The sequence below is a fragment of the Neltuma alba genome, unplaced genomic scaffold (assembly GCF_004799145.2).
Source record: "Neltuma alba isolate B1F8T4 unplaced genomic scaffold, ASM479914v2 tig00011956_pilon, whole genome shotgun sequence".
In the NCBI taxonomy this organism is placed as follows: Eukaryota; Viridiplantae; Streptophyta; class Magnoliopsida; order Fabales; family Fabaceae; genus Neltuma; species Neltuma alba.
The window spans coordinates 66,449-89,362 of NW_021636534.1; the positions used below are offsets into that span (position 1 = coordinate 66,449).

General features: G+C 35.9%; 4 protein-coding genes across 7 annotated transcripts; 2 read left to right on the forward strand and 2 right to left on the reverse strand.

Annotated features, from left to right (window-relative positions):
- Positions 1–736: 736 nt before the first annotated feature.
- LOC114719862 (YTH domain-containing protein ECT4) lies at positions 737–4,559 on the reverse strand. Of its 2 annotated transcripts, XM_028905425.1 has the most exons (9): positions 4,373–4,559; positions 3,905–3,981; positions 3,708–3,813; positions 3,524–3,576; positions 2,679–3,299; positions 1,825–2,331; positions 1,524–1,736; positions 1,295–1,441; positions 737–1,136 (listed from the first exon to the last, which is right to left on the reverse strand). In XM_028905425.1, exons 1-9 carry the CDS (start codon positions 4,401–4,403, stop codon positions 951–953), a joined length of 1,941 nt encoding a protein of 646 aa, XP_028761258.1. In that variant the 5' UTR covers positions 4,404–4,559; the 3' UTR covers positions 737–950. The 2 variants fall into 2 exon arrangements, with proteins under 2 accessions (XP_028761258.1, XP_028761259.1); XM_028905426.1 differs by lacking the exons at positions 3,905–3,981; positions 4,373–4,559 and having other exon boundaries at positions 3,695–3,713.
- Positions 4,560–5,760: 1,201 nt separating this feature from the next.
- Positions 5,761–8,515, reverse strand: LOC114719865 (ADP-glucose phosphorylase). Its single transcript, XM_028905430.1, has 3 exons — positions 7,901–8,515; positions 6,803–7,093; positions 5,761–6,410 (listed from the first exon to the last, which is right to left on the reverse strand). The coding sequence occupies exons 1-3, from the start codon at positions 8,375–8,377 to the stop codon at positions 6,144–6,146; spliced, it is 1,035 nt and encodes a 344-aa protein (XP_028761263.1). The 5' UTR covers positions 8,378–8,515; the 3' UTR covers positions 5,761–6,143.
- A 3,886-nt stretch (positions 8,516–12,401) lies between these two features.
- LOC114719861 (casein kinase 1-like protein HD16) lies at positions 12,402–18,881 on the forward strand. Of its 3 annotated transcripts, none has more exons than XM_028905423.1 (17): positions 12,402–12,769; positions 13,447–13,890; positions 14,051–14,176; positions 14,274–14,347; positions 14,460–14,529; positions 14,607–14,662; positions 14,752–14,823; positions 14,945–15,039; positions 15,151–15,214; positions 15,301–15,430; positions 15,519–15,737; positions 15,843–15,973; positions 16,944–17,118; positions 17,218–17,308; positions 17,541–17,698; positions 17,824–18,012; positions 18,336–18,881. In XM_028905423.1, exons 2-17 carry the CDS (start codon positions 13,504–13,506, stop codon positions 18,393–18,395), a joined length of 2,097 nt encoding a protein of 698 aa, XP_028761256.1. In that variant the 5' UTR covers positions 12,402–12,769; positions 13,447–13,503; the 3' UTR covers positions 18,396–18,881. The 3 variants fall into 3 exon arrangements, with proteins under 3 accessions (XP_028761256.1, XP_028761255.1, XP_028761257.1); XM_028905422.1 differs by having other exon boundaries at positions 12,403–12,782; XM_028905424.1 differs by having other exon boundaries at positions 12,403–12,543.
- Positions 18,882–20,108: 1,227 nt separating this feature from the next.
- LOC114719882 (putative H/ACA ribonucleoprotein complex subunit 1-like protein 1) lies at positions 20,109–22,088 on the forward strand. Its single transcript, XM_028905449.1, has 4 exons — positions 20,109–20,259; positions 20,643–20,791; positions 20,888–21,003; positions 21,728–22,088. The coding sequence occupies exons 1-4, from the start codon at positions 20,124–20,126 to the stop codon at positions 21,873–21,875; spliced, it is 549 nt and encodes a 182-aa protein (XP_028761282.1). The 5' UTR covers positions 20,109–20,123; the 3' UTR covers positions 21,876–22,088.
- The last annotated feature ends 826 nt before the right edge of the window (positions 22,089–22,914 follow it).

The window sequence follows — 22,914 nt, forward strand, 5'->3', positions numbered from 1 at the left end:
CTTTACATTTTATTTATTTATTTCTAATATTTGCAAATTTCGTATTTCTGTGCCGATATTATTTCTTATTAAGTTACATACCTGAAAAAACAAAATTTATTGCACAACTTTTTAGTGAATTTTCTTCTCTCTCTTTTTTCACAAATAAAAAAAATGTATATGTTATAAATCCAAGGTTTTTATATTCATTATGTAAAGTTTTTTAATCACATATAATCATATATTTTTTCTATGATAATTTATTATTACATACTAGTAAATATTAATATTTAAAATATAAGATACATGATCATGTATCATTAGATAAGTTAATATAATGGATATAAAAAATTTAATGTAAGTATTGTGAATTGCGCATTTACCATCAATGCATTAATCCTACTCTCGTTAAGCCGTGTGAGGGCACAATGGATTCTATAACGACTGATAGTTTTGAAACAGAGATGGCATCTGTAGAAGCTACAAATTGTACAAATGCACAGGATGCCAGTCCTATTTGAAGCTTGCATCCCTCAGAGTTGGTTCATAACCACTAGTTGGATGCAGCCATGAATTACGATACCCATTAATATCACTACTTTATTGTTCCTTCACTGCTCAGTAACATAACCGGAAATTTTTTTTTTCCCCTTTTCACATTGTGTGTAATTTATTTCGAAAAAATGGAGTTATTCCGCAATTTCTATATATTGAGCTTCGTTAAATTAAAATATACCTCCAACTTGCTCAAGCCACGAGAAAACAATTTCTATATATTGAGCTTCGTTAAATTAAAATATACCTCCAACTTGCTCAGAGCCAAGAGAAAACCAGCAAGGAAATACTTCTTATATCAGGAATTAAGAATTCATTCCCCTACTACTAAAAGGAGAAACAATATAAAAGGCAAAAAAAGAATTAGCATATACTGGCACCCTCATCTGGAATCCCTTGTGGCTTCGGCAACATCACTAGTTCGGCAGCTGTGAAGAGTCTTCAAGAGCTTCAGCCGATCCACGCTCCTCTAATGGTGACGCGTTTGACTCCAAGCCTACGGACGCCAAGTCCGCAGGAGCTGATTGATTCGCCAAAGTTCCATCCACAGACTCGGGCAGCTTAACTGTCTCATTAGTTCTAGTATCACCAAGCTCCCTGACCTGTAGATGCGCAAAGGCCATCATCAAATGGCACAATTCTCAGTACATCTTCAATTTAAAAGAAGCCAATATAGAAAAGATACAGCAGTTAAAAGTCTAAGCAAGATGTCAAATGCGTTAAATTTGATCAGAGTAAAGCGTCGAAAGGTGCACGTTACATGTCCTGAGAACTGATGTTCCTTAGATTTTCTTTCCTGCATCGCATTTTCACGGTTCTCATAAAAGTCAAAATCATCCAGGATGCATGTTTTGCGTGGATGCCCCTTGAAAAGGTTGAGAATTTGAATGCCTTTCGCAAACATAACCTAATGCGTGTAGAGATAAACATTGTTAGCTGAAAGAGTTGTGACCCAAAGGATATAATTAAACAAGCGAATTCACAAATACCTCCTGCGTGTCCCTACTGTTTGTTACAGGTCTGTTTTCATTGTTTTCTAGTGTTATCTTCCTTAACACAGTATTTGGTATATCCTTAATGATATGCCACTTCAGAGGAAAGCAACCAGTCCACCTGTCTTGCTGCCAGTATTCTACAGTACTTCCAAAATCAACAGGACCCACCATCTCAGCTAAACCAACAAACTGCCCACTAGAATTAACCTGTAGCGACATAGAATAGGTCAGCCAGGTAGTTTAGTAAATCAAGTTTAGAAATTACCCAACTGAATGCTGCATATGGTACACTCACTGAAAACAGCAAAAATACAGGACAGCCACCGGGTTTCTCCTTGGCTTCTTCATATGCTGCACTTAGCTTTCTATTGCCATTCGGGGTGCTAGCCCAGACACTATATTTTATGCTTTTATGAATATCATCTTCACTATAAGATTTGATGACAAAAAATTTTGCATCAGAATAATTCTCAGATAAATCTTCCCCATTGTACTCTTCCTTCACGGGAACCAGAGGCATTTCTTTGTTATCACCGTCACTTTTATTATCAGAATTCGTAGCTCTAGGTCCTTTACTCATCTCATTAAAACCGTCCATATTCTTCTTCCAATTGCCACTACCACGATTATTGCTTAAGGCTTTAAGCCCGCCAGGAGCATTCCCTGCTCTAGATCCATAAGCAGCAGATCCATATGGAAAACTAGACCATGTGTTTCCGTATTGGCCATACACTTCGTTGCTCGGATACATCCTGGTCGTGGAACCAGAAACCAGTTCCAATCCAGCCGATGGTCTAGCACCCTGCAAATTGTGCAGACAAGTGCGACAGAATTAAAGTTTTGTTTAAAAATGATCATAGACAATATGGACAAAACATAAAAAGAGAGTTATCAACTGGATGACGTGTGATATGAACAGAGATCATGACCATCTTGTTGGATGGATATGCATAAATGAAAGAAGCATGTATACATATAATAAATGAAAAATAGTATCAAAGTGGTTGCGTGATGAACTTAAAAACGTTAAAAAATTAATTAAACCCAAAATCATACAAATGAAATATTTTTATGGGGCGGGAGATAGCTGATTTTACTTCTTACCCTGCATGGACGCTTAGAGGACCAGGGAAGAAGGGTCAAACATACCGTGTAACGGGGAAGAGAAAGAGCAAGATTCTGATTCCTCTGAGAAGAAAAATCTTTGCCAGGATTCATTGGTGAAGATAATCCAAATCTTGCTCCATGTTTGGACTGCCTATCAGAGAACAATAAAGCATTTGAACGGATTGCTGAGTGGGCTCCATCAGTACTAATTCTAGTACCCCGGTATCCTGACAAAGGAACATGAGCCGGCGAGCTAGCCGCTGGATAAAAGTCATTCGAGTTCATAGATGAGCAGAAGGGACTTGTTAAAGGTGCCTTAAACGCATTGTTATTTGGGCTATCACCATTGACAACGCTGGCTGTATTTCCTTTATTCATGACAACTGATGAAGGGGCGTGATTAACATTAACTGAAGGTGATATTTCCCTCTGCGTGACACTATGTTTGTTTGGGACATAAGAGCCATCCTCAAAAGCTTGAGCTTGGTAATAGGGACACGGATACTGGTACTGTTGTAGCCCATAGAGCTGTCCATCATGTTGCATAATTGGAGCAGAATCATGTTGCATGGCTGGAGCAGAAGAACCAGGCGGATACACTCCATACGGTGTGAAGCCATAACCGTGATGATACATATAAGAGCAGGTATCTCCATAAACACCCTGTTATTAAAATTGAAGAGAGAAACGGCTGTTATAGGACAAAAGGGAAAACAAGGACATGATAAACTAACTTAAATCATAAACAAATAAATAAATACCAAAAGCATCAATTGCACAATTGTGTAAACTATACTGTTGCAGAATGATTAAAATTAAGATACCGTATAAAAAAAGGAAGAAGAGGCATTGATTCTAGCAAGTAGAATCAGACAAGAGTTACTTACGGGAGTCATCCCTCCGTCAAGGTTCACATATCTGGAATAACCCTGATCATAACCTGAAGAAATATATGCCAGTTACCTCACAAGTTGGAAGGAAAAAATTGTTCAATCAACGTAGTGATCTCATAACAGCTTTGCCAATTCATCAATATAAATGCTCTTATAACAGCTTACCTCACATTCTTACCTCCATAATAATAAGCAGCAGGGTATCCATTAGAAACGGAGCGCGCATTTGGATAAAACGGTTTGCTTGTCCCCTTAGCTGTACCGGGGGAAAAGGCAGATCCACTCTGTGTAATAGTTAATCAGGTAACTTTTTAATATATATACACATATATATGATATAAATTATATACAACTGAATGTGTAGCAAAACCAAACCTTATTTCCAGACTCGGGCACGTCGATAGTCTTGGACTCAGAATCCATGGACAAGTTCTGTATTAAATCTGCAGCTCCTATGATATTCAGGTGAAGGAAACAATTTGCTTTTTCAAATAAAGCTTAAAACAAATAAAAGACAGTTGAAACCAATGGCCAGACAAGACGGAAGCTATAGCAACTCCAATATGCTATAAAACTTGGGCAACTTATATTACACCGTTAGAAGCCACACAAAGAATATAATCCGTATCTTTTCCCAAGAATATGAAAGGTTTCGAGCACCTAATTACCAGTTTACAGAGCTCTGCTACGAGCATCTGTGAGTGTCGTGGAAGACATTAACCACAAACTAAAGACAGGCAAATAACATAAACACCCTATGATCAAATTACACAATAGAGGAAAAGAAACAAAATACCGAACAGAAAATAACAGAGCATAAATGAGAAGAAGCAACAAGGATACTACTATCAGGGGATGGAGCAGCTGCTTCCATGACGGAGTTGATGGAGAAGATGAGGTGGAGAGCGAGAGAAGGGGAGACCTAGACTGAACCCGCAACGGAGTCAACGACGTGTGTAAAATTAAGGTACGGAAGCTTTTGTTTAGAGAAAGCTTGGAGAAGGGGTCGCCGCTAACCTGAAATTTTAGAAGCACAAGCACAGTGAGAAATTTTGAGGGGTTTCCAATATACTCGCATGATTATATGTATTAGCCTGAGACCGTACTCCCCCCGGCTCCCGGCGATCCGATTTTTTTAAAAAAATTTAGAAGATAAACGAATTAATTAACCACGTTTTAATGTTTATCTTGTGGATAAATATAGATTGGTTAAGATTATCAGCTTAAAATATATATTCAAATTAATTCCATCAAAATTCATCTGCTAAGCTAAGTATCTAGACTGCAACAAAGTCGTTACATTGGATTCATTTTGATCTGGAATTTGAAATTAATTTTAGAGGATTTGCCCAAAAAAATATTTGGTGCGGACGACTACGTCATTGACGACAGTTCTAAAAATCACGTCTACTTTGAAATTTCCGCGGGCTGATATATAATATAATATGAATACGAACTAAAAAGGTTTGCATTTTTTTTGGCCCTCGTAAAAAAAGTTTGTATTGAAAAATTAATTAAGGACATTATAATAAGTGAATGAGTCTCCGTGATTCCATTTATTAGAAGACCACCAAAAAATATCCACATCCATATTATATTATGTGTATATGTATTAAAAATACTTAACTTTCATGCTTGTTTGATATTAAATTGGCGTGTCACATGACATAAAATCTAATATATAAACTATGTTATTTATAATTCATAAATAGTTAGAATTTTATATCATATATAAATTTATATATTTTAATAATTTGAAAACTAGGAGCCACCCATCCCTCTTAAGTCGGGGATTTTTGTTGCCAAGAGATATAAGCATAGAGCAATATTTGAATAATATATAGAGAAAAAAAGCATGGAATGCAATATTTTTCTTTGCCAACGTAACCACAGTAATATAGCAGTGATTTGATCGTGATTGCTAGTTTTAAACTTCTAATTATACATGTCGGTAGTATAAATTTATTTTAAGAGATAAAGTTTCTTTAGAATCATTTTATATCTTTTAAAAATAAGAATTATATAAAATTCCCATAAATAAACCAATTAGATTAATTTTAAAAATTTTCCCCCGCTTGATCATGACTAACTGTGCTAATTAACGTTGACTAATTTAAATCTGAGTCCAAAATCTCAATAAAAGATCGAGTCATTGGCCCCACTAATTTGTCATGATAAATACCAAAAATGGATATGAAGAGGGAGAAATAACCCCTTACCGACATCATCCCTTGAGACTCAAAATATTCAGTAAAGAACAGCAAGAATGAGAGGAGCAAATGTTGCGTGTCAAACAACAGATGTTTCGTATATCAATCAATGAAGACTCAAATTATTGGAAAGTGCCTTTTTCCTCTTCCCTCTCAACAGCACTGAATGTCCCCTCCCCTCTTAGTCATACAGAATGAGCCGGTCAATACGTAAAGGCTTTATGGCTACTATTAGAGTACGTGTAAAACCTGAAGATTCCCTCACAGCGTCACAAGAGGCTTCTTGAAGTGCAACCTGTTAAAATAAACAACTTCACAACTATAAGAAGTTCAGGGGTTTTACTTTCTCACTTTAAAAAAGGTTGAAATCATGCTGATGCTACTCAAGAATGTTTCTTCCTGATTTATCCGGATCCTGGGATTTCCACTTCTCTCAGAACAGTTGCAGCATCCTCTGGAAACACAGGATTTATGTAACACCCTGTTCCAAGTTCAAAGCCTCCAATCCCAGTTAGTTGTGGTATAATTTGTAAAAACCAATGGGCATACGCTGTCTCAGATCCCTGGCAACGCAGAGGACCAGTGTGGATCATAAAATTGAATGGTGGATTATTCAATTGAATGGCCATCTTCATAAGCATGAGTTTCAGCAAACCTCCAAGATCAATTGCCTGCCAAGTGAATGTCAAGAAATAATGATTAATCTGTGGCATGGGAGGAGGATCGCATGGATGCAGACCATTTTACGATTATCTATCACCGTGGATGTAATAAAAACATTTATCTCTGTCACTGTCCTAGTATTACCGGAACTTCCAGTAGTGACGGGAAACATTTGTCAATGACGCAGTAGCTTCAAAAGTAGAAACATGGATCTCCATTTTCATTAGAAACTGTGAGCATTGAAGATCTATAGCAATTAAAATAATTTTCTCAGTTAATACGGCAACTAAACTAAAGTCTTTTGGCCCATCCCTCCATCAGATGTCTTATCAGAGTATGCCATAGATAGGAGAACGGAAACCAAAAAGAAAAAAGGAATTTTGAAGCAATGAGGAGTTACCTTTTCAGCATCCAATTCATGGAAATGCGCAGAGTGATAGCGGGGAACAATCCAAATCTCAAAGGGGAAAGTAGCTGCATAAGGAACCAGTGAAATGAAGTTGGTAGAAGCATGAATCACAAGATCCTCAGATCCAATTTGACAAATGCAACATTTCCCCGTCTGTTCAAAATAATCCTTCATATTTGCAAGACGAGAAGAAACTGTAGGAGGAATGATGGGAAGGGCCAATATCTGACTGTGAGAGTGACTCATTGACGCACCAGCTGAAGCACCGTGGTTTTTAAACACCTTCAATAGTAAATATAATTCATATAAAGTTTAAACGTGATAGGTAGAAAGAAAGAAAATTATCAATTTACATAAAATAATATGTTTTCACCCAAAAAAAGGATCAGATTATATGCAACTGCATCGTCTAACTCAGTCGCAGGAAAAGGCAAGGCAAGATAATAACATAAAAAATGTAGCCAGAATTACAGTAGCTGATATTCATTTAGCAACTTCTAGTCGTTCAGCTACTCGCATATTCCAAAGAAATATGCACAGCTAACATGATTTGCTAGTGCATGCTACAACAGGGCCAGAATATCAAAATCTTCTAAGGACAAAATAAACTCATGACTCACACCATTTCTGAGTTTTAAGACCATAGGAAATAGGTGGTGTCGAGGGCACGGTACTGTAAGATACAGATAGGTAACTAAATTTGTAAGGCAATATCTTATTTCAAGTTATAATAATTCATAACCAACCTTCTGCGCCATATGTCAAAGCATATATATAAAAACTGTCCAAGAATACAAGATTTTTAACTTCATATTTCATGAAGTTATTTGATAAAAAGACAATAAATGGGAAAATTTTCCAGAACAATGCAAGATGAAGATGTGATGGCGTCAAAATTTAAAAAACCAAAGTTACTTCATGGACAGTTAACTGTAAGATATTTACACTATATATCAAAGCTAGCAGAGAGCATCCGGAGTAAGCAGAAGCGAGCTTCAGGCACAAGCTGTGCGCCTGGGCCTCGAAGCGCTGGAAGGTAAAACATTCCCAGAATGGGGAGAGATAGAGGGGTCCAATTAGGAAATAAACCTGCACATATTTGATTGATTCATGGCCAGCAAGTTGTTCGGTTCTCTTCTTATATGTGAGCAAAACCTGTCCAATCTGCTCGGGAGACAAATCACTCAGCTGAACAGAGTGGACCGGAGTCTCAATCACAACGTCGTGGAAGCCAAACCCGTCCAAGACACAATTACCAATCTCGCGGGAAGAAACAGGGCGGGAGACAGATGGCTCACGGAGATTGCGGCTGAGAGCTGGGTAAAGATTCTGGATGACCCTGATCGTCCAGTCCGGGTTATCGGGCGGTACCCGAAAGATCTCGGGCGCACATTCGTGCTCCTGGCCGATGCAGAAGGGACATTTTTGTTGGGACGGGTTGGGATTCGTGGGGGATTTGGATTTGAAATCGGAGGGCCTCTTGGCTCTGGCCGGTGAGAAAATGACCCAACGATTTGACACAGAGTCTTTCCTCAATTCTGGAGTTCTACCTCCCGAAGATGCCATCTTTCTCCTTGCTACGTCTCTGTTCTTCACCTTCCAGGACCCTCCTCACCTCACCAGTCACCAGTCACAGCCCGCAGCGCCCCCGCCACCGGGTTCTTTCTCTTCGTCGTGAACAGTGTCAATTTTGATATTCCTTGATCATCTGGACCGTAGCGGCGTAGCCCACGCATTAACTGAAATAAATGGTATATAAATAGTGCGGATTTAATTGGACATATTGATTGATTTGTTTCGTTTTGCTAGATGCCCCGGGGCACCAGGTTCGATCGGACAAATCCCGGAACAAGTCTGTAAGCGACTTTTTTGGGGCCCACGGGATACTCTTTTAAGCCTCGCTTAATTTTCTACGGGGAAAAATGTTTAGAAGGTAATAAACATAAAATAAATATTAGAACTGGATTTTTTTATTGTAAAAAACTAGTTATGTTAGTTTCTATTTTCTTATTTCTAGAATTTTTTTTAAATATTTTGAATGCAACAGTATCAACAAATTAATAAAAATGCCGAAAATAACTTTGTCAAGTAAAATTATTACTTTTTCTCTTTGCCTTTTTTATGAAATTTTATTTCTGTGCAATTTAAAATAAGAAATCATTAAACAAATTGAAAACATTTTGTAAACATTATTATAACTTTTCAAAACTATCTAACACTTTGCATCAAAATCTCTCCTTCCTTGTAATTATCTGCCACATTAAATATTGCCGAGACATGTTAGGACAGAGGACAGATAAGAATTAGTTCAGTTAATTGATTATAAAAACCTTTGACTAATGCATTGATGTGGAAACAAAAAATTTAAAAAAAAAAAAACACGGTAACGCAGCTGCCAAACTACCAAAGTCTAATAACCTTACTGTTGTTGGCCCAAAAAGCAACCTTATAGTTGAATTTAAACATTCAAGAGGTTTTATTTCAAGTGTAGGAAATTTCAACTAATGAGGCAATCGCCCTCTTCTGTGGAGTCCTTGATGTTTTATTCTGTATTTTGGATTACGGTTTATTTACCCCATAAATTAGAGTTTTTACCGACTGAGTAGGGTAAACAAAAACAAAAAAAAACAATCAATTGATTTTAAAATTAACGTCATTATAAAATCGGAGACCTTACATCACGTGACGCTGATTTAAAAAAAAAAAAGGGTTTGGTATTGAGGTTCCAATCAGATATTCCGCGTGATATTCATGAGCAGGCGCGTAATTAACTTTTGTTTTCAATTCATGAGTCGTGACTGGCGAGAATACTGAAAACCCTTTTATTTCTTACATAATATTATGTGATATATCAGCTCCAAGTCCCACACATAAATATTATAAGATTTCAAATTAAACAAGATTAGCATTTTATTATGATTTATTTTATTCCTACTATTTTAACCAAATCTCCTTGTCCTCCACTCGTCCATCATAAAATAGCACTGATCATGGTATTCTTTCCAGGCAGTATGATCATGGCATAATATCTTTTAGGGAGAATTACAACAAGATTTTCAGGAAAAAATAACTACCAACAAGTTCTAATAGGAAGTGAACTGTTGTCATTTATTATCTTACAAGCCTAAAATTTGTCATTACAGACTACTCTATTCTTATTAAAACTTTTAATGATTATATTTTCTGCTTGGGATTTCATAACAATTTAATCTTTTTTTTTATCAGAATAAAAAGTAAGAGGAATCACGAAGGCTAATGAGATTTTTGTAATGGTAATGAGATTTTGAAACACATGTGTGGTGTATTTTTAAAAAATATAAGTAGCATTTTTACCATTTGTAGCTACTCAATCACATTTCACCCCACCTATCGATTTAGCACCTGTTTGAATTTATGATCAATAAAAATGTTCATGCAAACTAAAAAAGACTACTCTCACATAGTTATTTTATATTCTGTAAATTGTTATTATTAAAAAACTGTTTATAACCTACTCATAAACCATAATTTTACTACTTTTGCTGTTTGGAAGTATTTTGGAAGGTTGTGATAATGACCATCACGCGTGAGGGTCCATCATGTTTTGATATTTTTGAGAATTTTATTTTACTTTGCCAACGATACTTGTGAGAATCTAGATTCAAGACCCGTGTTAGGAACCGGGCTAATCCTCAATACTACTACTTCCGGTCTTATTTGACTTTTATTTTAATCATAAATATAAAATTATAATCCATTTTGTTTCTCATATTTATGCATTTTTTTTCAAGACAGTTTTTCTAATAATGATAGTTTTAGTTAACATATATGATTAGTAATGATATTTTAGGAAAGACAACACTTATTTATTACAAATAACTAACTTAACTTCTTTTTTTAATCTCCTCAAATTAGTCAATTAACTTTTATAATTAGGAGTGGAGGTAGTATCTTTAAAAAAAATGAAAATAAATAAAATTTTAACGTTTTCAGGTATCATTCGCATATTATTAAATCTCAAGTCATTAACACGCACATATCGTGTGATGGCACATCTGGGGCCTTGGTGTGCTGGAAAAAACTTATTTTCCTTTCATTTTTTTAAAGAGCGTTGGGATCGGAAGGGTTGGTAAGCATAAAAAAATGCTTTTAAGAAGAATGGACCATATATAACGAAATTTATTTATTTTTTGAAAAATATATAATAGTAAAATTTAGAGTAAAATATACCAAATATCTTTTTATTTTATTTCAATTATAGAAATATCTTCTCTATTTTAAAAACATATATAAATTTTTCATAAAATTATAACTTATGTTATACAAATCTTTTTCTTATATTTAAGATTCTATTTTTATCTACCCAAGGTGTTAGCTGATACTTAAAAAAAAAATTTTTAACCAACATGCCACTTCTACTCAATAATTATTTAGACATTTATATCTTCTAAAAAATATTTTTTATAAAAAAATGAATTCTAATACGTATATTTTTAAAATTTTCAATATATTATAAAATTTATTAATTTTGATTTAAATTATAAAATCTTATAATTTTAACTTTTTTATCACGTTTATTAGAAATTATTTATTTTGTTTTCTTTTAAATTGTAAAAACACATTTCAAATACATAAATTTTTTTTGGTTTACCGTAAACTTTAAATGATATAAGTTTAAAAGATTTTATAAATTGTTTAAATTTATAATTTAAAACGCTTAAAGATATACGTGTTACAAAATTTATAAAGATATACAGTCAAGTATATATATTTATTTAAAAATTAGTTAAATTTTTAATCAAGTCTTTTATGTTTATTTTAAGAAAATGAAATTTGTGTAGCTATAAAAATATAATTTATTTAATATAAATATCAGCTAAAAACAGTATTTTTAAAATCTTTCTAAAATATTTTTAACAGTGTTAACTGTACTAAACTACATATTTTTAAGATAGATGAGAAGTTATCAACAAGCTATTAGTTGATGTGACAGTAGCCTCACCTTGTAAAAAAAAAAAAATACAAGTTCAAATTTGGAGAAATGTATCAACTAGTTGTGTCCATTATGTTTTTCCCTTGTATTTTACGGCTAAATATAAAATTTTAGATTTAAAAAAGGTTCAACCACTTATATTCTTATTGCTAAGACATAAGATTGAAATGTAAAATTAAGACGCAACAAAGTTACCGACTCCACATTAACAAGTGAAAAGATACAACGATTAACCAATATCCAAGCATGTCAAAAAAAAAAAAACCAATACCTAAGCGTAATATTTTCAAATTTATTATTTTTTTGCCAAACATTGTTTTTTAAATTTCGAAACCCATGCTCAGTTAATATTTTGTGCAGTAATAGATAGATCAAGGCGAAAAAAAAAAGTAGAGAGATCGATAAATTGATATTCAATTCAAACACAATGAAATCCGAGGGAAAAAAAACTATAAATTATTAATAAAATAAATAAAATGAAATAAAAGGAAGAGATATTTTACATAAATGATTTTTATTCCCGTTATCTTTATGGTTAAGAGGAAGCCACATTTGCATGCCCTATAAATGAAAAACACAAAAGCAGGTTTTACGATACACAACCATCGGGGGAAAAGACCAACACAGTAGTGGGACGGAAGAAGGATCATCCAGCGATTAAACTCACCATTATCGCATTCTTCTCTCATCTTAATACAAACGTTTCCACAAAGACAAAGCAACAAAAAGCTAATCCCCTATCGCCACCTATTAAACTCTTGTGAGTTTCCATCTCCTCTACCCTAAATTCCACGCAGCTTTACCTATAACTGCACTTGCCAAAGGATAAAGCTTTTCCTCCTGATAATGCTTCTCTCACGTTTGCGTCTTTCTTTTCCTCACTCATGACCCTGGATCCGGCTTTGATCTCTCCTCTTTTTATTCGAACCGCCTTCGTCCATTTCTGCGTCCGATCATCTTGTTTTTGCAGCTAATGGAGTCGATCCGTTAGTATTATATGTCTGTTGCTCTCTCTGTTTTTCGTGCTTTTTTTTCTTCTAAGTTTTTGTTCATCTTTAGTCGCGGGTTGCCCTTTTTTGTGTGCAGTTCTTTTCTGAAAGATGTCAATGATCGGGTGGAATATATAATTTTTTCTCATCAGGCGTTCAATCTGTTTCCAAAATATCTTTTTGTTTGGCGTTCTTTTGCTAACAGTTGGAAACATTGGAACAACTTTGCAGTCTCGAAGTCATAAAGATGAAATATTGGGCTGATAACTGCAGTTTTTAACATGATTTTCTCATTTGCGATTTATATTCTAACCTCCCGACCGACAAAGGATGATATAAGTATTTTGTTAAGTTTGAAATGCATAAAGATCAGATTTCTTTATATGCAAAGCACATTCCTTTTGCCGTTTGGTTGTGGAGTATATTTGTTGAAAGTAGCACCTTTTCTTGGCATATACTGCTTTTTGAGCACGCTACTCCCTTTTATGTTGTCTTGAGAGGAAAACTCCGGCTGCCTCAATTTATATTCCCCCAACCCCCTTTTGAAGTACGATGATTCCTCAGTGGCGGTTTTACAAATTATTCTTGAGTGCGCAACTCTTGTAGCCTGAAAGCTTGCTCAATGTAGGCGCTGCACTTATTGGCCTTTTGATTTTTGTTTTTGTAAACTGCAGGAGATTGTTGAAATTTTCAGAGCGACTTAAGTTGGCTATGATTTGAATGGGGAGAGGATGCCAGAGTTGAGAAGTGGAGCTAGGAGATCAAAGCGGCTTGGTGATCTTCAGCCTGCCCCACAACCTATTGAAGAGAACTGCGCACCAACTGCTCCAAACAAGACCAGAAGGAGAGTTGGAGGTGGAAGAGGAAGAGGTGGGAATGCCCCAGGTGTAGCGAAAGGAACATCACCAGCAGTACCCACAAGACGAACTGCAGCTGGTAGGGGCCGAGGAGGTAGATTGGTTGATCTTATTCCTGAGCCTGCTGCACTTGGAGCCCCTGAACCTGTTCTTAATCGTGAAGAGGCAGCAGCCAATAATAATATTTTGATGGGGGGTGGAAGTGCTGACAAGGTGGTAGGAGCTGAAGAGGAGGCATGCACAACACCTGTTCCTGAAACGGTATCCCCAAGTTAATGGCTTTGCTAGTTTAACAGTTTCAACTCACAACTTGGATACTATTAGCTGGATTTTTTTGGAACTATCTAGATGGTTGTCATTCATAGCATTCAATTGATGTAGTCTGTCACCTAATAAGATGGTTTCTTGCTCTCTGTTTCAGGTACAAGTTGGTAGTTCTCCTTTATATAAGATAGAAACGAAGTTGGGTAAGGGTGGTTTTGGCCAAGTCTATGTTGGCAGAAGGGTGAGTGGCGGATCTGACCGGACAGGTCCTGATGCAATTGAGGTATGAGTTAGAAGTTTAATCTCTCTTTCCAGAGTTTAATTAAATATATAATGTGTTTATCCTACTTCATCATTTAAAAATAAAAAAAAATTGGCAGGTTGCGTTGAAGTTTGAACACAGAAACAGTAAAGGCTGCAATTATGGGCCTCCTTACGAGTGGCAGGTTTACAAGTAAGTAATCTATCGGATGTTTCTGAACAGTTTTATCAACAAACATTTGTTTTCTTTTGTTTTTTTGTTTTTTAAAACTCATTCTTGCACGTGATTTCTTGGCATTTGCAAGTACTCTGAATGGTTGCTATGGCATTCCCTGGGTTCATTACAAGGGTCGCCAAGGAGATTTCTATATACTGGTGAGATGATTTAGAGTTACTCATATCGGCATTTTTTGTCTTGATTTATTACATTAACGGTATTTCTAATACTACAGGTCATGGACATGCTTGGGCCCAGTCTTTGGGATGTATGGAATTCTCTTGGCCAGTCGTAAGATTTGATATCTTCCCTAATTGCTGGTTGCATTCTATTTAAAATGTTCCCGTCTTTGCCTAGTTAACACTTTAGCATTTGGGCAGGATGTCACCTAGTATGGCTGCATGCATTGCAGTAGAGGCAATATCAATTCTTGAGAAGCTCCATATGAAAGGGTAAATCATCTTGATGTTTTTTTAATTATTATAGAAATTCTCGTCATGCCGTCTATTCCCAGTTATTTTGCCATGGATATGACCGGTCATTGTTAATGAATTTCTCATGTCATCAAACAAGGTTTGTGCATGGAGATGTTAAACCAGAGAACTTTTTACTTGGTCAACCTGGAACAGCTGATGAGAAGAAGTTATATCTTATTGATCTTGGTTTGGGTATGATGTTCTTCGAAGCTCTTTGTCATCGACTTTCTTTAGTGACTTAAGCTTTTGCTATTTGATAATTTTACACCATATATCAATGTCTGAACCTTGTGCTGCCTTCAGCATCTAAATGGAAGGACACATCTGGTCAACATGTTGAATATGATCAAAGGCCTGACGTGTTTAGGTTTGTCAATCTGTTGATGTTAATTGTTAAGATGTTGTTTGCTGTCATATTGTTGTTAATATGCATTCTTCATCATTCTTTGTCAGGGGAACCATAAGATATGCCAGTGTACATGCACATTTAGGTAGGACTGGAAGTAGGAGGGACGATCTTGAGTCCTTGGCATATACTTTAATATTTCTTATAAAAGGGAGGTTACCTTGGCAGGGTTATCAGGTGTGTTTAATAATTTAAATTTATATATCAATTCTAAGAAGTTTCATTTTGAATAATTTTTGCTTACATTCTTTTTCTCAATATACAGGGTGACAATAAAAGTTTTCTTGTTTGTAAGAAAAAGATGGGCACTTCTCCAGAGTTGATGTGCTACCTTTGTCCTCCTCCTTTCAAGCAGTTCCTTGAAGCTGTTACTAACATGAAATTTGATGAGGAGCCCAACTATTCGAAGCTTATATCATTATTTGATAGCTTGATTGAACCATCTTCTCAATTGAGACCAATCAGAATTGATGGAGCCTTGAAGGTGGTTGCGATTATATGCTTTTTTTTTTTTTTTTTGCTTGTGCTGATTCATTACATATGATCATTTATTGGGTTGTACATAATAAATCTAGCTTTTGCTGAATAGGCTGGACAAAAGAGGGCCAGAATGCTTATAAATCTTGAAGAAGATGAGCTGCCAAAGAAGAAAGTGCGATTGGGGAATCCTGCTACTCAGTGGATATCAGTGTATAACGCACGGCGTCCCATGAAGCAGAGGTGATGTTTGTGTCCTCAATTTGTCTGTTCTTATTAATATTTTTCCATGCCATATGATGAGCATGAAATTATCTCATTCTGATGGGGTAACACTGGACTGTGGTGAGTGTTATTGCTAGATTGAGTGGTACTTTTGCGAGTCCAGAACTTAAGGCAAGTTTGTGGAAGTACTAATCTACTAGATTTTGTAATTTACTACCTAGATAGTCAGCTTGTGTCTTTCCTGTGGCTTGAAATGTGGTGATAGATAGTATGTCAGAAATATTGGTGGTAGGCATCTCCTGAAATGTGGAAACTTGTCTTTCTTACAAATGAAGCTATAGTTAGAATCGGCCATTTGTTGACGCATGTTGCAACCCCATTTTTTGCCTCTACGAGTCTCAATCGCCATCCTGCAATACCTGATATTGTAACTTTCACCTCGTCATTGGATACGAAATCTAGAACTTACCATTTATTGAACGTCCAAGGCAAAATATATAACAACAACTTGTAAATTCAGGGAATAATTTATATTGTATAGTTGACCAGTCCCTTCTCTTACTATAGATAAAGATATTCGCTATGAAATACAAGTATAACATTACTAATTGTTTCAACAAAGTTTACTAAATCATCTCATGCAAGTTTTCTGAGAATAATCGTGAAGGGAACATTGAGACTGATATCTTCTGAAATTTCTTTGCAGACTCTTGTAAGGTTCTGTCACACATACTGATTATATTTTTTATGGCATATAAGCAAACATGTATAAATTAAATTATATTTTCTATGTCTGACTTAAATAGTATCGCAATTATAATATGATGCTGTTCACTTTTTAAGTCTTACACAAAGCAATGATTCTGTGCAATTACTAATGAATTACGAGCTCCTATGAGGAATGTATCTAAATTGACTGTCTATATGATGCATTAGCTGATTTGCCTGGAAATCGGGTTTCATTTGCTTGGCCATTTTTTTGTTGTAGATATCACTATAATGTATCAGACAGTAGGCTTCGACAGCATGTAGACAAGGGTAATGAGGATGGATTATATATCAGCTGTGTTGCCTCCTCATCAAATCTTTGGGCCCTAACCATGGATGCAGGAACGGGTTTCTCCTCTCAGGTCTATGAGTTATCACCAGTCTTTTTGCATAAGGTGGATGTTTCTGATTTTTAATTTTTTTTTTTCCCATTTACATTTGAGCAATCAGCGTGACTGGAATGACTGATATTGATGGTGTTTACATTTTCTCAGGATTGGATTATGGAGCAATGGGAGAAAAATTACTATATTAGTTCTATAGCTGGTGCAACAAATGGGAGTTCCTTGGTTGTTATGTCCAAAGGTTTAAGCATTTATGATTATTAAGATTATCTGCATAATGAAAATTTTGAGTAATGTCTGATGAGTGGACAGGGCCACTCCCTTGTTTACATCACTTTTATAGATTCGTCTAGTATAAATTGCTTTAAACCTCACCAATTTACTTGTCATTGTTACTTCACCACCAACGCATGGTTCTGAGTCTTTTTTGGATTGCTTCTTCATCGACTTATGGTAGTGTCTTTATATTCTAGGAACTCCGTACACCCAGCAGTCCTACAAAGTAAGTGAATCATTTCCTTTCAAATGGATCAATAAGAAGTGGAAAGAAGGATTCCATGTTACCTCCATGACCACTGCTGGCAGTCGATGGGGTGTTGTTATGTCCAGGAATGCAGGGTATTCTGATCAGGTGTCTAATCGTATTTAACTTCAATTTTCGGCCAATGCACGAGTCATTTTCAATTTAGTGAACCTATGGATAGAACATACTTGATGACATTTTATTGCCCTGCTTTTCCAATTTAATGATGCAAGGTTGTGGAGCTTGACTACTTGTACCCAAGTGAAGGTATTCATCGGCGATGGGAGAATGGTTTCCGGATAACATCTATGGCTGCTACTGCTGATCAGGCAGCCTTCATTCTTAGCATACCAAAACGCAAATTGCTCGATGAAACTCAAGAGACTCTGCGTACCTCTGCCTTCCCTAGCACCCATGTGAAGGTATTTACAATTTTTACCATCCTTTTGATGGATTAGGTGGTGGGTTTATAATTAAACTCTTCTGACACGCAACTGTTTTAGTGGGTGATAATATTTTTTTTCCGTCCTGAATCCCCTTGTTTTTCAATTGATAACATTATCATAATTGAGGTTCTGGTGACTGGTGTTTAGTTTGTGGGTAAAATATCAGTCCAACCTCAAGAAGGATATGCAAAGTAAATACCCAAAACAGCAGCTGCTTCCATTGCCTGCTCGAAGATTTTCCCTTAACCCAAGTTCAAGCTAAAGGAAAGCATTAACTGTTGTTGTGTTGGATTTTGCAGGAAAAATGGACCAAGAATCTCTATATAGCCTCAATATGTTACGGGCGGACTGTTTGTTAGCTGCCAGGGTGTGTACTTGGCATGTAAATGACAAATGAGTCAAAATTGAGATGAGAGGGTTTCGATGATTGTGAATTGGAATGGTGAAGGAAAGCTCCTGGTCTCCCATGTAAAATTCTGGCAAGTGTAAAATAGGAACGAAGAAACGGGGACAAGAGTGAGAGGAGAGAGCTGGTATACCCCCAACCAAGCCCAGCCAGTAGGAGAATAATTTTGAGTTTATTTTTCATTTGATAGGAGGCATGGCCATTTTGTCAATGTTTTTCACTTCACACATGCGCTCCAAACAATTTGCGAATATGTCTGTAGTGCTTTCAAATCTTCCAAAGAGCTGCACGAGCCACGAGCCACGAGCCCAGAATTTAATTAATTGATGTTATATGACCTGTCTGAATTTGGAACAGTAGTAATAGGGTAAAATCTTGATTCTCGGATATGGAGATATCAAATGGCATGTATTAAGCTGGTACGGCCGGGATATGGTGATTTTGTTTTGGGCTTCTGGCAGGCAGACAGTATTTGTTATGCCACCTCCTTTTGTTAGTATAAAAAAGTAACAAATGTGAGTTTCATAAAAAATGTGAGTTGATTTTTCTTAATTATTTTTTCAACTATGAGCATGGAAACTAATCTAAACTACTCTAGAGAAGATTTCTTATAATCAATAAGAAATATTTTTTAAAAAATATTATAAATTTAAAAGACAGTGAATTAAGGTGTTATGTTTAAAACTAAATTTAATTTTTAATTAGTTTTTATACTCAGGAGAAATGAGAAGTTTACTCTCAGCACTGAGAGGATTTTTTTTAATAGAATGATCATAGGTTTTGCCCACCACAAAAACGAAAAGAGCAGATGTTTTTGTATTGTACAATACTATTTGCGGTCCTTAATATAAGATCTTATTTGATTTTTATTTTGGTTCTAAATATAAGATCCCAATCTATTTTATCTCACATATTTATGTATTTTTTTAAAGATAGTTTTTCTAATAATAATAATTCTAGCTAATATACTTAATTAGTAAAGATATTTTAAGAAAGATAATACCTATTTATTATAAAGAACTAACTTAACTTGTTTTTTTAATCTATTTAAATTGGTCAACTAGCTTCTATATTTAAAACCGGAGGTAGCATATAAGAAATGGCTCGTGAATAATTCATCACGTGAAAGATAATATTGTGTACACAAATATCTATCTTGATGATTAGACCTGACAACAAATATATTTTAAAATATGAAAGATCTATTAAATTGATTAATACACTGATCAACGCCTAGTTAAATGTTCTTACAACCAAACAAATAATTTTAAATTACAAATTTAAAAAAAATTGTAAATGTATTTACAGTTTACACTTCTTGCAACCAAAAATGGCAGGAGAGGTGGATAAACAAAGCAAAATTATGGCTGCATTGAGCGGGGGTAGTCCTCCGGACGGCTGACATCCGGTTGTTAAAGAGCCAGTGTAGGGTTTTATTATAGTCCCAATAGGAAGAGATAAAGCCCAGAGGGGGGGGGTCCAATTCTAATAGCAGCCCAGGCTCAATTCAGGTCAATCATTGGGTCCAAATTTGAGCATAACCCAACTCTGATTTGAGGACTATCCTTAAACCCTAAACCACCGCAAGGGCGTCGAAGTATACCTATAAACGTTGCCTCGCCAGTCGCCAGCCAGCCATCGTTGGTGAAGAAGGCGGGTGTCACATTGCTGAACACTAACAATGAGGCCCCCGAGAGGCGGTCGTGGCGGAGGATTTAGAGGGGGTCGTGACGGTGGCCGTGGGAGAGGTGGTCGTTTTGGTGGTGGCAGGGGCGGCGGTGGCTTCCGCGACGAAGGCCCACCTACTGAAGTCGTAGGTTTGTTGCCTTTTCATTCAGGAGCTGGGAGGTTTTTATGTTTATACCTTCCCCCTCTCGCTTTTGGGTTTTCAACCTAAGTCTTGTAAGACTGAAAAAAATGTCACTCGCTCTTCATGCGCTTGATGGCTTAATTTTTTTGTTTCGGAGTGTGATGGTGCAATAAACGAATACGTTGTTTTTCAAGATTCAGTTGGAAAATGGAAACAGCAATTTTCTGGGTTAACGATTCAAATGTTTATGTCTGGCTTGTAGGGGGAAAGTTCTTCAGTGTCCTGCGTTTTGTTATCTCAAATTTTACGTCATTTCTTTATTGCCTTTTCTGTTTTTATTTAGAACAAATGATTGATATGCATATTGAAGATGCTCCTTGACGTGTGCAGAGGTCTCAACCTTTATGCATGCATGTGAAGGAGATGCGGTCACAAAACTTACAAATGAGAAAATTCCTTACTTCAATGCCCCTATATATCTGAAGAACATGACTCAAATTGGTAAAGTTGATGAAATATTTGGCCCCATTAATGAATCTGTGAGTTCTCATTTGTATTCCAGTTGGTCGATACCTTCTGATTTTGTCTTATATAGAAGCTGGCTGTGATTTTCCTTTTCAATTGCACAATTGCAGTACTTTTCAGTTAAAATGATGGAAGGAATTGTTGCTACTTCTTACTCAGCTGGTGATAAGTTTTATATTGACCCGAGGAAACTGTTGCCTCTTGCGAGATTTCTTCCACAACCAAAGTATGTTCTCTACACACCTCACCGCTTAAAAATAGCATGTCAATGTGGGCAATTTATGGTGACGTGATCTTCAATTTTAAATAATTGTTCAAGCATGCAAATCTGAGTTATGTTGTATTATTTGTTCAAGTATGTCTTATTTCGACAATACCATTTGGTGTCATTTATTCAATAGCCATACATACATTTGCTGATGTCTTACGGTGAAATTTTGTCTGGTAACCACGTGATGGGATATAAGCCTATACCAAGCGGCATCTTTTCTCTTCTTGATCTGTAAGGGATTTATTTCAGCCCAGAGATTTATGTGGAGAATGGAGATAGAGTTGGGTTGATCCGTGCCGCTTAATATTCCTTTTTGATTTATCTATCTTTTATTCCTGGCTCTAGCTGTTGGTTTTTTTGGGAAAACACTCATCTGAATATTCATTTAAGCCAAAAGAAACCTGTAGGCTATGTTGAGACGATCAAGTTGTTCTTTTACATTTCCACTTATGTAGCCCTTATCAGAAGTTCCATCAAGTGCTTCATACTATTCATTAAGTGTATTTACTTCTGTGAAATCTCTTCATCCTGCCATACGATATAGTTTGCCCCATTGTTTATATATATTGATCTGGTGTGGGGATGCTGGGATTGATCCTCAGCACATTTTTTGTCTCTAGAGGTTGTAAAGCTGTTAAGGTCATCAAGTAAACATGATTGCCTGGTTTTTTTGTCGCAGGGGACAGCCACAAGCTGCTAGAGGAGGAGGCCGTGGCGGAGGCAGAGGTGGTCGTGGAGGAGGCCGCGGAAGAGGTGGCCCAAGGGGTGGGAGAGGTGGTCCCCCAAGGGGCGGTGGCCGCGGTGGTTTCAGGGGGAGGGGGAGATGATAGGATCATTTTGTGTAACGGTTTCATGGTACTTCAGTCATTTTACCTTGGAGATAACATAGGACGCCTAATCGAAAAGATATTTGATGCCTGTGGATTGAGTGATTCCATCGCATGCTTCTTTAATTATATTGATTCCAAATTTCAAGTTTATTATGCAGGAAATCTCTGAATTACAAAAGATTGTGATAAATTGCGAACTGTTATTGCAAAGGATGAAGAAACAACTCCATTTTTTTTAGTACGTCAATAACTTAGTTCTAGAAACGCTTTAATTAATTCTTTGAATATAAATTATCTTTCCTTTGTTTGTAGAATCGGTTTTCTTAAAAATTAAAGTAGTCCTTTGCTAAAGCTCTGAATCTCGTGACAAAATGTGGTCGTGTGATACAAGCGAGAATGTGTAACTGTCAAGATGATAATATGCCTTTAATTTCTCTAAAAATGATGAGTGGAAGTGTTCATGGAACAATGTAATGGTCAAAATTAATTTGTAAAAATCGATCCCCTGGGCAACTATAGATCTTTGGTTTAGCATTTCGACGAGCTCTTAGAGCTTCATTAGTTGCGCTGCCAATTCCGCTAAACAAGTCGAATTCTGCACAAATGATACTAGTTCTGGTCTTTAATATAAGATCCTGTTTGATTTTTATTTTGGTTCTAAATATAATACTACAATCCACTCTGTCTTTCATATTTATTTAATTTTTTTTAAGATAGTCCTTCTAATAATTATAGTTTTAGTTAATACACTTGATTAGCAAGGATATTTTAAGAAAAACAACATCTGTTTAGAACAAATAACTAACTCAACTTACTTCCTTAATTTTATCAAATTAGTTAACTGGCTCTTATAATTAGGATCGGAGGTAGTATAGATTATTCTGAATGAAGCAAAAAAGAAAAAAACTAGAATACTAAATTGAAGATTCTAGTTTGTAGAAAAAATTTTTATGGTCGTTATTTTATTACGGTTTTTTTTTTTTTTTTTTAGGTTTGGACTGACCTCAGTAGGAGAATCCTGACTCCTGATCAACTC